The sequence below is a fragment of the Stylophora pistillata genome, chromosome 11 (genome assembly GCF_964205215.1).
Source record: "Stylophora pistillata chromosome 11, jaStyPist1.2, whole genome shotgun sequence".
Taxonomy (NCBI): Eukaryota; Metazoa; Cnidaria; class Anthozoa; order Scleractinia; family Pocilloporidae; genus Stylophora; species Stylophora pistillata.
This window is the reverse complement of record NC_142529.1, coordinates 2,312,016-2,324,472: the sequence shown is the minus strand read 5'-3', so window position 1 is coordinate 2,324,472 and position 12,457 is coordinate 2,312,016. Positions and strand designations below refer to the sequence as shown.

General features: G+C 37.4%; 3 protein-coding genes across 3 annotated transcripts; all 3 read left to right on the top strand.

Moving 5' to 3' along the window:
• The first annotated feature begins 481 nt into the window (after positions 1-481).
• LOC111340016 (uncharacterized) lies at positions 482-3,243 on the top strand. Its single transcript, XM_022946786.2, has one exon. It carries the CDS (start codon positions 862-864, stop codon positions 1,906-1,908), a length of 1,047 nt encoding a protein of 348 aa, XP_022802521.2. The 5' UTR covers positions 482-861; the 3' UTR covers positions 1,909-3,243.
• A 2,299-nt stretch (positions 3,244-5,542) lies between these two features.
• On the top strand, positions 5,543-7,008 carry LOC111340017 (uncharacterized). Its single transcript, XM_022946787.2, has one exon. The coding sequence runs from the start codon at positions 5,866-5,868 to the stop codon at positions 6,763-6,765; it is 900 nt and encodes a 299-aa protein (XP_022802522.2). The 5' UTR covers positions 5,543-5,865; the 3' UTR covers positions 6,766-7,008.
• A 1,443-nt stretch (positions 7,009-8,451) lies between these two features.
• LOC148719653 (uncharacterized) lies at positions 8,452-11,958 on the top strand. The gene is made up of 2 exons (XM_088739581.1): positions 8,452-8,562; positions 9,433-11,958. Exon 2 carries the CDS (start codon positions 9,478-9,480, stop codon positions 10,375-10,377), a length of 900 nt encoding a protein of 299 aa, XP_088595707.1. The 5' UTR covers positions 8,452-8,562; positions 9,433-9,477; the 3' UTR covers positions 10,378-11,958.
• The last annotated feature ends 499 nt before the right edge of the window (positions 11,959-12,457 follow it).

The window sequence follows — 12,457 nt, the reverse complement described above, 5'->3', positions numbered from 1 at the left end:
GACTTAGGTTAATCACCGTGGCTTCTCCTTTAATTTCCATTTTATTTTTTTTCCTCGTCACTTTTCAGCAGGACTATAAATTCAAAAGACATAATTTATGGCAAAGCAGGGCGCTGTTCCGAATAAATCAATATTTCGAGAAAATTCTATTGTGAAACTTCTCATTTGCAATTTTTTTGTTTACAAAAACGGTATTATCCATAAGTGCGACTTTACTGAAGCGTGAGTTTGTGTCTAGAAGATGTGAAGTCGTAATTGGAACGTAAATCCAAGAACATTTGTCTCGTCAAAGCTTTTAATTGGAGAGGGATGACCTTGGTGATTCATTTACGTCATTTAAAACGCCGATTGACAATCAATTCGACTCTTGCGTGTATGTTTTGGTGATAATTGAGAAAATAAAAGTTGCAATTTACCTCTCGACAAAAATGCAAATTTCACACGCAGGCCAATATCATAATGGCTATATTCTCTACCATAAGAACAAAACTCTTGGCTCGTTTCAGCTGAAATACGTCCATTTGGTTAATGAGTTTAAGGAAAGGTTTCGAAAAAAGCACTCAAAACTGTCTTTCTAAACAATACATCTTCCCTGCTCACCAACGTTCAACAAAAATTTGGATTTTTTTTCTACAAAGAGGCCAAAATCGTATTCAGTAATTATGCTGTGATCGTGAAACAACCTGTCAGCTTAAAGTTACGACCGCTGTACATAAATTAACGTGCTTCAAGCCAGGGAGACATAACAATTGAACACTAAAGGACACCAAAGTTAGGTTACTGACCGCTTTGAAAAACACGAGCGAATCAACTACACGAAATACGTGCTCTAAAAATAATGTTATCGGCCAGCTCTTCCCAATGAACGTTCAGAAAGGGTATTGCCACGTTTCTACGACGAAACTTGGAAGAAATGTTCCAACGAAGACCGTAAATAATAATTTTTCCCCTTCGATGAGTGGTGTGTTTGCAAAGTGCTCGCTAGGCTCGAGTGCTCCTCGCGCGGCTTACACAAAGTCATCTGTACAACCGAAAATTATGTCCCCGATGACTAATCATTCGTCTCGCGATCAAAGGAGAAAATACGTGAGTTCATTGTCTATTATTCCGAAAGAAAAGATTCCTAAGATTGTGGTATTACCAAGTATCGATAAAGATATTGCTGTAACGTCGGCGAAGCCAGTATCAGCTAGAGTTCCTGGTGTCATAACTGCTGCGGGAAAAAAGAGGAGTCAGGCACCGAAGAGTGAAAAAGGAAGCTTTTCGCAAGCCAACTACATTTCATGTCTTCACACTTCATTGAGCACTGAATGGAGGAAAGCGACTAGCTTGGACAGGGAGAATTCGGAGGACAAGGAAAGGCAACCGCGGAGAACTTCTTCGCTGGAAATTAAATTCAGCTATTCTAGCAAGAATACTTCCCGATCCGCGCCGACAACCAGAAGTTCGTCAGATGAAATACGTGACGAGGAAAAAAACACTTCACTGATAGGAAATCAACCCCGTGGAGAAAATAAAAGCGTTGGCTTGTTTAATCGTAACATGGTAAAAGAAGTAACCGCAATGAGCAAGGACAATGTACGAGTTCAATATACACCGCTGAGGAAAAGTTTTACGATTAAAAATGTAGTTACAGACGGGAACAGACGTGGAACATCTGCAAACGCGGTTCTATCCACTCGCTGTCAAGACTTTGAACAGCAACGTACTCGAACAAGGATGCTACCAAAGAGCCGTTTTCGAGTGAAAATTCAGAAATGTCGCCACAAAAGCGTCAATATTTCAGATTCTTTCAATATTGTTCGAGATAAAAGAGCAAAACCTCTAGAAAAGGCAAGTCGAAGCGTGATCATTCAAGATAAAAGTCCACAAAGATCATTTTCTATCCAAAAGTCTAAGGCTTTCTAGCGTGTAGTAAACATAGCAACCTTCGTGAGAAGAAAAGTTTATGGTGACGCAAATAAAATTTTACCGACAGATTAAAACCGCTTTGAATTACTTTCCGAGATATTTTATTTCGCCAAGAAACCCTTAGCAATTGAAAATCGCATATTCGTCCAAAAATTATTGATTTGAGGATATACCATGTCAGAGAAAAATTTGCATGATGACTTGACACTCAACTGAATGGTATGTTTGCTGAAATACAGGTTGTTCACGAACTAATATGACCGACTGCGATCGATAGAAATGTTTTTATCAATTTGTCATCTAGATATTAGATTCAAAGTTACCTGAAGAAATATTATTCTCTTGAAATACTTCGGCTTGTCAAAGCTATTAATAATCGATATCTCTTTTAGAGCTTACAGCTTTTATCTTTATTCTGGTAAGACTCTATGGTTTTTAGCCATTTGAAGCATTAGTAATTTTTCCTTTTAACAGCACTTTATATTTTTTTTCATTATTATCACACCAAAACGAATGCATTAGTGATTAAACTTTTTTTTTTTCTTTTTTATTAGGACCGCTTAATATGCAGCAAACATCAATTTAAAATTAAACTAAACTGCTCACTTTTAGTCCAAAATCGTTATCAGGAAACGATTCTATTCAAACAGACGGTTATGTTTAATTTGTAGTGTGAGTTGACGGAGTATTTCCAATGGCTTAAAGACCTAGAATGTTGTTTCGTCCGCGTAAATAAACTAGTTTGCATGTTGCATCAGATGTTCTCCATAACATCTAACAAAAATATTTAAAAACAAAATTGCTATGATTAGTTGGGACTTGCTTGTTCGAATTGAAAATCTGTAGCTCAAGGTTAGTAAAATTTCAATGGTGCAACATCGTACTGATGTTGGCCCAGTGGAAGCTAAGAAGCGCAAAATGAACTGTTCCCCAATGACGCTTTCCCATTACTCAGTGCCGGAGCGTGTAGGCGAGTAAACAAGTTTTTCTTCGCTACGGAACAAAAAAAGAAAGCTGTGTCAATTTTGTTTCTCTCTGAATAACAATTGACACCTTTATGTCGCACTATAAACCTTCAGTAAATATGCGAACTATATATTAATTGAGGACGAAATATACTGCAACTAATTTGGATTATAACGAGCAATCGCTTTCAACAAATTTATTTGTAATTTTTATTTTCCCTGATTATAATCTTCAAAAGATCAATTTCCTGTGTTGCAAGAAAAGGTTAATAAATTTAAAATGTTAGATCTGGAAGTTAAGTAAATATTGTACGCTTCCAAAGTCCTTGAGGAAGAGAACTTAAATAAAAACAAATTTTACATCTTATCATATCGCCCTTTGCTCCGATAGTTGTCTTAATGATTAACGCCGATAATTTGTGGAATAGAGAGCCTATGCGATAGATAATCCATTGGCATTTTCCTCCCAAGATCTGATCAACAATTCTCCTTTCTGCCCTGCTTACAATTTTCATGTTGTTAGTTCGGAGAATTTGGCATTAAATCAATTAATAATCCCATAATTTATATTTTCTTTATTATCACTTGTCTAATTGTTGTTGTATTGATATTGTGCGGAGATATTCTGACTTGGTCACTCATGGAAGTTAGTTGTTAGCTGCTCACTGAACAACAAGGAGGAACAAAATGAAACATGCGCACATCGACTGCAGTGGAAGATAATCAAAGCAAATGAAAATTAATAACATTGATAATCATAGCGATAATATAACAACAACATAACTATTCAAATTATAATCCCAAGTATCATTACGGCAATATTATTGCTTTGATATTTTCCACATCTAGACTTTTCCTGATACTGTTGGTTGATGTCAGTACTTTATCGCCAACAGCTGTCCGCCAATGGCAACAGCTTCGCTGCATGCATGCTTATCACTAGACCACTTTGCAGACATTTCCGGAGTCGTCACGCCAGGCGAACAACTCCCCCAGTTTGTGGGGAGGAGCGTTGCGTGACGAGACTACAAACGGCTGCGAGGGAGAATCACTGACTGTCTTCGATTGAAAACGACTCCATCTTTGATTTTTACGCCCGAGAGTAATCTGGTAATGAGTCGCTTTGGGATAATTTTTGCAACCCGTAACCACTCGCAAAACGACTGCATACTTCTTTTTCGAAATAGAAACATGCCTATTTGAGTTTAGTATGTCTTGTCCAAAACTGATGGGGGTTGGGGCAAAGGTGAGAAAAGAATTCCAAGTATATTAAGAAACTGGATTATCAAGGATTATCGCATAAAAAAATTAATAAAAGTAAAATAGAAAAAAGCCTCTATCTCCCGAAATCCCCATTCCTCCTTTACAATCTTGGTACTTTTCTATGGTAACGGAAATCTTACATAGCATAAATCCAACTTCTCTGCTCGCTTGTGCTATAAACTGAGCTTGGCAAATGCCGTCAACTTTCTTGCGTTTTACACCACATGATCATTAGTACAACGAAGCCGGAACTCAAACCTTACGCTCTATGCTGATGACCACCAATTATATGTGACAGGAAAAACCTATGAAGAAGTCGAATCTACTCTAGTGACTCAGGGTCAACAAGCACTGTTATGGTATAGGGACAACTTCCTCTTGGCAAATCCAGATAAGTTTCAGTCTCTTACGATTAACCCAAGAAACATAGATGCAGATAAGAAGGGCAGCGTTCTCACCATTGCCAATGACGCGATCAGGAAAACTGAAGAAATCAAGCTATTAGGAGTAAATATAGACAAGAACCTTAACTTTACACAACACATTAGCGAAATATGCACTAAAGCCAGCCAGAAAGTAGGAGTCCTCATGCGCTTGCGTAACCTAATACCATGCCAAGCTAAGCTCATACTGTATAAAACAGCTATAATGCCACATTTAACATACTGTCATTTAGTCTGGAACTTTTGTAAATCTTCAGATGGGCGCAAAATCGAACGCATCCAAGAGCGAGCCCTGCGTGCGGTCTTCAAAACAACAACAGAGACATATGAGGAACTTCTTAAGCGTGCTAAGTTACCTACGCTTCATAATAGACGCTTACAGGACATAGCAACACTAATGTATAAAGTAAAGAACGATCTAGTACCCAGCTACATATCTGAGATATTTACTCGAAAGGGTACTCGTTATAACCTTAGGAATAGTGACTTTGAAATACCACGATTTAACACTATACGCTATGGTAAACACACACTAAGGTATCAAGGACCATATATCTGGTCCAAATTAGAAAATGGTATGCGTGAACTACCAAGCCTTAGTATCTTTAAAACTAGAATCCGTAGAGTTGACCTGGTCAGCCTAGTGGAAGACAGTGGCAACTGCTGCAATCTTTGCAGCACGTGATTTTTTTTTTTTTTTTTTTTTTTTTTTAATTATCTGCATGGTACAAGTATTTTTATGTTATCTGAACACTGTTGATATTTCTAAATATTTTAAAATTTTAATGCATAGTTTATCGGCTGTATTGTCACTTATTATGATACTGTACATAGTTTTTTTTATTAATTTAGTAAAAGTAGGTGTCCCCAATTAGCTCTATGAGCTAAATACATTGACACGGTAATAAAGATTTTATTATTATTATTATTATAATCGTGGGCGCACTCTAACATTTCACACCTGACGTTCACTAAAATAAGACGACGAATAAAAGGTAACTGGGAGTTGGCCATCTACGTGACAATTTGTAGTTAATGTTTAATTAACTGAAGACAAGCTCTTTGAAGATTAAGCAAATAATTCCAGCTGTGCTTCAACTTCAGAATACCCGTCCACATCATTTACATGTGTCGGGAGGCTTTGAAGAATGAGGCATAACACAATAGATGCTATTCTCATTTAATGACATGTAAATGAGTGGCCGGGTATTCTGAAGTTTAGCCGTGCTTTTTCGCAGGACTACGCAGTGCGTGGGTAATAAACCTATACCTTCAGCTTCACGATGCGCACAGCTGCGAGATTTTCTTTACTCGTTTTAATAGTAACCATAGTATGTCTACTGGGAGTTGCAGTGTTTCAAATCGACCCAATTCTGCCGTTTTCTGCAAAATATCGTTACGAGAGTATGGAAGTTGATAGACCGTTTTATGCAAATCGAACTGGAAAACACTGCTACGAGAACTACGAGAAGAAATATGATTGGGGTGAGATGTGCCCGAAGTTATACACTGAACTTGGTGGAAAATGTGACATGATAGATGGTCAACTTCAATGCCCTGATATACGTAATTATTCCAAAGTTTTGTATCGACAAGGACAACTTGTCTTGACAAGAATGATGCGCATTTTCGACCTTCTCGCTCAAAAGTATGATATATTTTACTGGATTACACGAGGTACTCTACTGGGTGCTGCAAGACATCAAGGATTTATACCTTGGGATGTAGATAGTGATATTGAAATGCCCTTAGATGACTATGTCAAATTCTTTCAAGTTGCAGCGAAGGATTTACCACCTGACATTTTCTTTCAGAATTCACTTACCGATCCCGCGTTTCCGAACAACTCTCGTGGTTTTCACAAACATGAACTAGTTGGTTTATACGAAGCAACATGGAACCCAAGACTGAGAGATAGAAATAGCTGTTATAAATATTGTATTGCACACGGTTGCAATTGGCACGATGGCCTCATGATTGACATCTTCGTCCATCCCCATGTGTCAAGATATGTCTACCCTTTGAAGAGGTTACCATTTGAAGGTTTTACACTTTCAGTACAGAACAACTGGAAAGATGAATTAGTGTCTCAATTTGGCAAAAACTGGTTTGAATTTCCAAGAGATGGAACTCCAGTTGAACATCCAGATGTATTTAATGGTTGCGAGAAGCTAAAAAACTGAGTAAGACAATTTTTGTTTGGCAGACCATGCAGATTGAGTCATCCATATTGACAAATGGAGTTTTTTTTATTAAATGCACTGTGGGAGGGTGTAAATTGTATAAATCAGTATTATGTATTCATAATATTTACTAATTCAATTTTACATACCCGTGACAATTCATGGATAGATATTCCAAGTTACGTATGATGTTTGAATACAAAGGATAGTAATGTACTGAATATAGTGAAAGAGACCATTGTATTAGTATCGTTGTTATATTTTATTTTTATTATGCTATGTAAAAGCATTGAGATTCTTAAATGCGCTCATAAAAACCTTACTATTATTATTATTATTATTATTATTATTATTATTATAGACTGGTTTTGAAAGAGGTATGAGGGCTTTCCCACCTGCTTACACGAACAAATCAAAATTAGCTAGGTAACATTTCAAAAATCAGGCCAGCCCTGTTGAACACACCTTTATGAACAGGTCTGGGGATATTTCTGTAGTTTTCAGGGCTGTCAATAAGTGTCGTAACCATTAAAACCTGTCACAGCTGAGCACATGTGAAGTTGCAGGTTGAGATGCCAATTGCAGTGATGTTTCACCTGGGTTAGTATAATGCTAGTATAGGGGATAACTTTGTTATAATGGCTGATTCAAAACCAAGTAACAGCACTGAGTAGTGACTTGTAATTTGCAGCAATCAGCTTTATTGACAATTTACAGAAAGAACCACATCAGCTTGATGTGCACTCCAATTATATAGATCTGCTCAAAACAGTCCAGAACATTCCAAGTGATGATGCAAAATCCTGTTCTTAAGTCTGTATGCATGACCAAGTCCACAAGTTAAGCATACTTACTAGTAATGAGGTAAACAGTGAAACATTCCACAGTCGAACCTTGATTATCTGGACCTCCATTATCTGGACTTTTTGATTATCAGGGACCAGTTGTTCGAAGGCCAATTAGTGCTAGGCCAAGGTTAAATTTTAGTCCAGGTTTCTATATTTCTCTGTTCAAAGGCCATTTTGGGATGATTTTCACAATTCTTTTTAAAGAATTCAATCATCAAATTGTGGACAAATGGAATAAGACTGAATTTCTGAATTTGATTTCAGATCTGAAATCAAATTTCACACAAACCCTGGGCTATCTTAACCCACCTTTGAAAACCTCGACCCTGGACTTTTTCTCTGGTCCCTTTTTTTTGGATCTTCAAAACTCTAAGAGGTAAAAAATTCAGAGATTATGTTAAGTCTGGGAAAGTGCATTTAAAACAGCACATTACCTCCAATCTCAAAAGATCAAGTGCTCGGAGAGTCATTGAAGCAGACTTTTAGAATTAAAAATGTGTTATCTTTATTTCTTTTATTTACATTATTGCCTCATTAATATTCAAATTTTCAAATTATTCGGACTCTCGATTATCTGGACTATTTAATTACCCAAGTCCCAACTAGTCCGGATAATCAAGGTTCGGCTGTAGAATATTCTGGGCCATGTTGTTCCAAAGGTGTTTTGCAATCAATTCAGGATTAAAAGTCTAACTTGTTCTAACTATTTCTTGAAATAAATTGCTACTAGGGCTCATATTTTGAAGGGTTTTCCCTTGGGAAAAGACGAAACTATCTGCTAAGCTGCAAAACTGAATGAAATATTGTCCTTAGCACAGGAGGCCACAGTGTTGATGTTTGTTTTCTGCACCATACTGGGAGGAGGTGACTTGGAACCAGTGCCTTAGAAATCTGAGGAAGACGCAGTGGCCTAGTACAGCGTTAGAGTCCTGGGCCGGGTTGTTCAAAGGTGGGTTGAGATAACCCAGGGCTAGTGTGCTTTGACATTAGATCTGAAAGCTTTAAAAGATGATTCAGTTTAATTCCATTTGTCTACAATTTGATAATTGAATGCTCTAAAAGAATTTGGAAATTTATCTCAAAACGGCTTTTGAACAGAGAAATATTGAAACCTAGATTAAAGTTTAACCCTAGGTTAGCGCTAATTGGCATTTGAACAATTGGGCCCTGCCGGATCCCAGGCAGAGAGATCCGGTTGTGAAACCTGGCAAGGATCACTGTGTATATGTGCACGATCCTTCGCAGTAAAGCACTATTCAAGCAATAGTGAAAATCAGACCTGGAAAAAATTCAGGCCTGTACGGGATTCGAACCACTGACCTCTGCGATACTAGTGCAGCGCTCTACCAATTGAGCTAACAAGCCAACTGGGAGCAGGCCATCAAATTAATTCGACATAAACCCGTAGATGATAAATCAAACAACAAACATATGAAATACATATATATGAACTGCGGTTATGAAACGTATATGTCCACGATCCTTCGCAGTAAAGCACTATTTAAGCAATAGTGAAAATCAGACCTGAAAAAAATTCAGGCCTGTACGGGATTCGAACCACTGACCTCTGCGATACTAGTGCAGCGCTCTACCAATAGCTTAAATAGTGCTTTACTGCGAAGGATCGTGCACATATACGTTTCATAACCGCACTTCATAAATATGTATTTCATATGTTTGTTGTTTGATTTATCATCTACGGGTTTATGTCGAATTAATTTGATGGCCATCCACGTGACAATTTGTAGTTAATGTTTAATTAACTAAAGACAAGCTCTTTGAAGATTAAGCAGATAATTCCAGCTGTGCTTTTTTGCAGGACTACGCATTGCGTGGGTAATAAACCTATACCTTCAGCTTCACGATGCGCACAGCTGCGAGATTTTCTTTACTCGTTTTAATAGTAACCCTAGTATGTCTACTGGGAGTTGCAGTGTTTCAAATCGACCCAATTCTGCCGTTTTCTGCGAAATATCGTTACAAGAGTATGGAAGTTGATAGACCGTTTTATGCAAATCGAACTGGAAAACACTGCTACGAGAACTACGAGAAGAAATATGATTGGGGTGAGATGTGCCCGAGGTTATACACTGAACTTGGTGGAAAATGTGACATGATAGATGGTCAACTTCAATGCCCTGATATACGTAATTATTCCAAAGTTTTGTATCGACAAGGACAACTTGTCATGACAAGAATGCTGCGCATTTTCGACCTTCTCGCTCAAAAGTATGATATATTTTACTGGATTACACGAGGTACTCTACTAGGTGCAGCAAGACATCAAGGATTTATACCTTGGGATGTAGATAGTGATATTGAAATGCCTTTAGATGACTATGTCAAATTCTTTCAAGTTGCAGCGAAGGATTTACCACCTGACATTTTCTTTCAGAATTCACTTACCGATCCCGCGTTTCCGAACAACTCTCGTGGTTTTCACAAACATGAACTAGTTGGTTTATACGAAGCATCATGGAACCCAAGACTGAGAGATAGAAATAGCTGTTATAAATATTGTATTGCACACGGTTGCAATTACCACGATGGCCTCATGATTGACATCTTCGTCCATCCCCATGTGTCAAGATATGTCTACCCTTTGAAGAGGTTACCATTTGAAGGTTTTACACTTTCAGTACAGAACAACTGGAAAGATGAATTAGTATCTCAATTTGGCAAAAACTGGTTTGAATTTCCAAGAGATGGAACTCCATATGAACATCCAGATGTATTTAATGGTTGCGAGAAGCTAAAAAACTGAGTAAGACAGTTTTTGTTTGGCGGACCATGCAGATTGAGTCATCCATATTGACATATGGAGTTTTTTTTATTAAATGCACTGTGGGAGGGTGTAAATTGTATCAATCAGTATTATGTAGTCACAATATTTTCTAATTCAATTTTACATACCCGTGACAATTCATGGATAGATATTCCAAGTTACGTATGATGTTTGAATACAAAGGATAGTAATGTACTGAATATAGTGAAAGAGACCATTGTATTAGTATCATTGTTATATTTTATTTTTATTATGCTATGTAAAAGCATTGAGATTCTTAAATGCGCTCATAAAAACCTTACTATTATTATTATTATTATTATTATTATTATTATAGACTGGTTTTGAAAGAGGTATGAGGGCTTTCCCACCTGCTTACATGAACAAATCAAAATTAGCTAGGTAACATTTCAAAAATCAGGCCAGCCCTGTTGAACACACCTTTATGAACAGGTCTGGGGATATTTCTGTAGTTTTCAGGGCTGTCAATAAGTGTCGTAACCATTAAAACCTGTCACAGCTGAGCACATGTGAAGTTGCAGGTTGTGATGCCAATTGCAGTGATGTTTCACCTGGGTTAGTATAATGCTAGTATAGGGGATAACTTTGTTATAATGGCTGATTCAAAACCAAGTAACAGCACTGAGTAGTGACTTGTAATTTGCAGCAATCAGCTTTATTGTCACATTACAGAAAGAACCACATCAGCTTGATGTGCACTCCAATTATCTAGATCTGCTCAAAACAGTCCAGAACATTCCAAGTGATGATGCAAAATCCTGTTCTTAAGTCTGTATGCATGACCAAGTCCACAAGTTAAGCATACTTACTAGTAATGAGGTAAACAGTGAAACATTCCACAGTCGAACCTTGATTATCTGGACCTCCATTATCTGGACTTTTTGATTATCAGGGACCAGTTGTTCGAAGGCCAATTAGTGCTAGGCCAAGGTTAAATTTTAGTCCAGGTTTCTATATTTCTCTGTTCAAAGGCCATTTTGGGATGATTTTCACAATTCTTTTTAAAGAATTCAATCATCAAATTGTGGACAAATGGAATAAGACTGAATTTCTGAATTTGATTTCAGATCTGAAATCAAATTTCACACAAACCCTGGGCTATCTTAACCCACCTTTGAAAACCTCGACCCTGGACTTTTTCTCTGGTCCCTTTTTTTTGGATCTTCAAAACTCTAAGAGGTAAAAAATTCAGAGATTATTTTAAGTCTGGGAAAGTACATTTAAAACAGCACATTACCTCCAATCTCAAAAGATCAAGTGCTCGGAGAGTCATTGAAGCAGACTTTTAGAATTAAAAATGTGTTATCTTTATTTCTTTTATTTACATTATTGCCTCATTAATATTCAAATTTTCAAATTATTCGGACTCTCAATAATCTGGACTGTTTAATTACCTAAGTCCCAACTAGTCTGGATAATCAAGGTTCGACTGTAGAATATTCTGGGCCATGTTGTTCCAAAGGTGTTTTGCAATCAATTCAGGATTAAAAGTCTAACTTGTTCTAACTTTTTCTTGAAATAAATTGCTACTAGGGCTTATATTTTGAAGGGTTTTCCCTTAGGAAAAGACAAGACTATCAGCTAAGCTGTAAAACTGAATGAAATATTGTCCTTAGCACAGGAGGCCACAGTGTTGATGTTTGTTTCTGCACCATACTGGGAGGAGGTGACTTGGAACCAGTGCCTTAGAAATCTGAGGAAGACGCAGTGGCCTAGTGCAGCGTTAGAGTCCTGGGCTGGGTTGTTCAAAGGTGGGTTGAGATAACCCAGGGCTAGTGTGCTTTGACATTAGATCTGAAAGCTTTAAAAGAAAATTCAGTTTAATTCCATTTGTCTACAATTTGATAATTGAATGCTCTAAAAGAATTTGGAAAATTATCTCAAAATGGCTTTTGAACAGAGAAATATAGAAACCTAGATTAAAAATTAACCCTAGGTTAGCGCTAATTGGCCTTTGAACAATTGGGCCCTGCCGGATCCCAGGCAGAGAGATCCGGTTGTGAAACCTGGCAAGGATCACTGTGTATATGTGCACGAT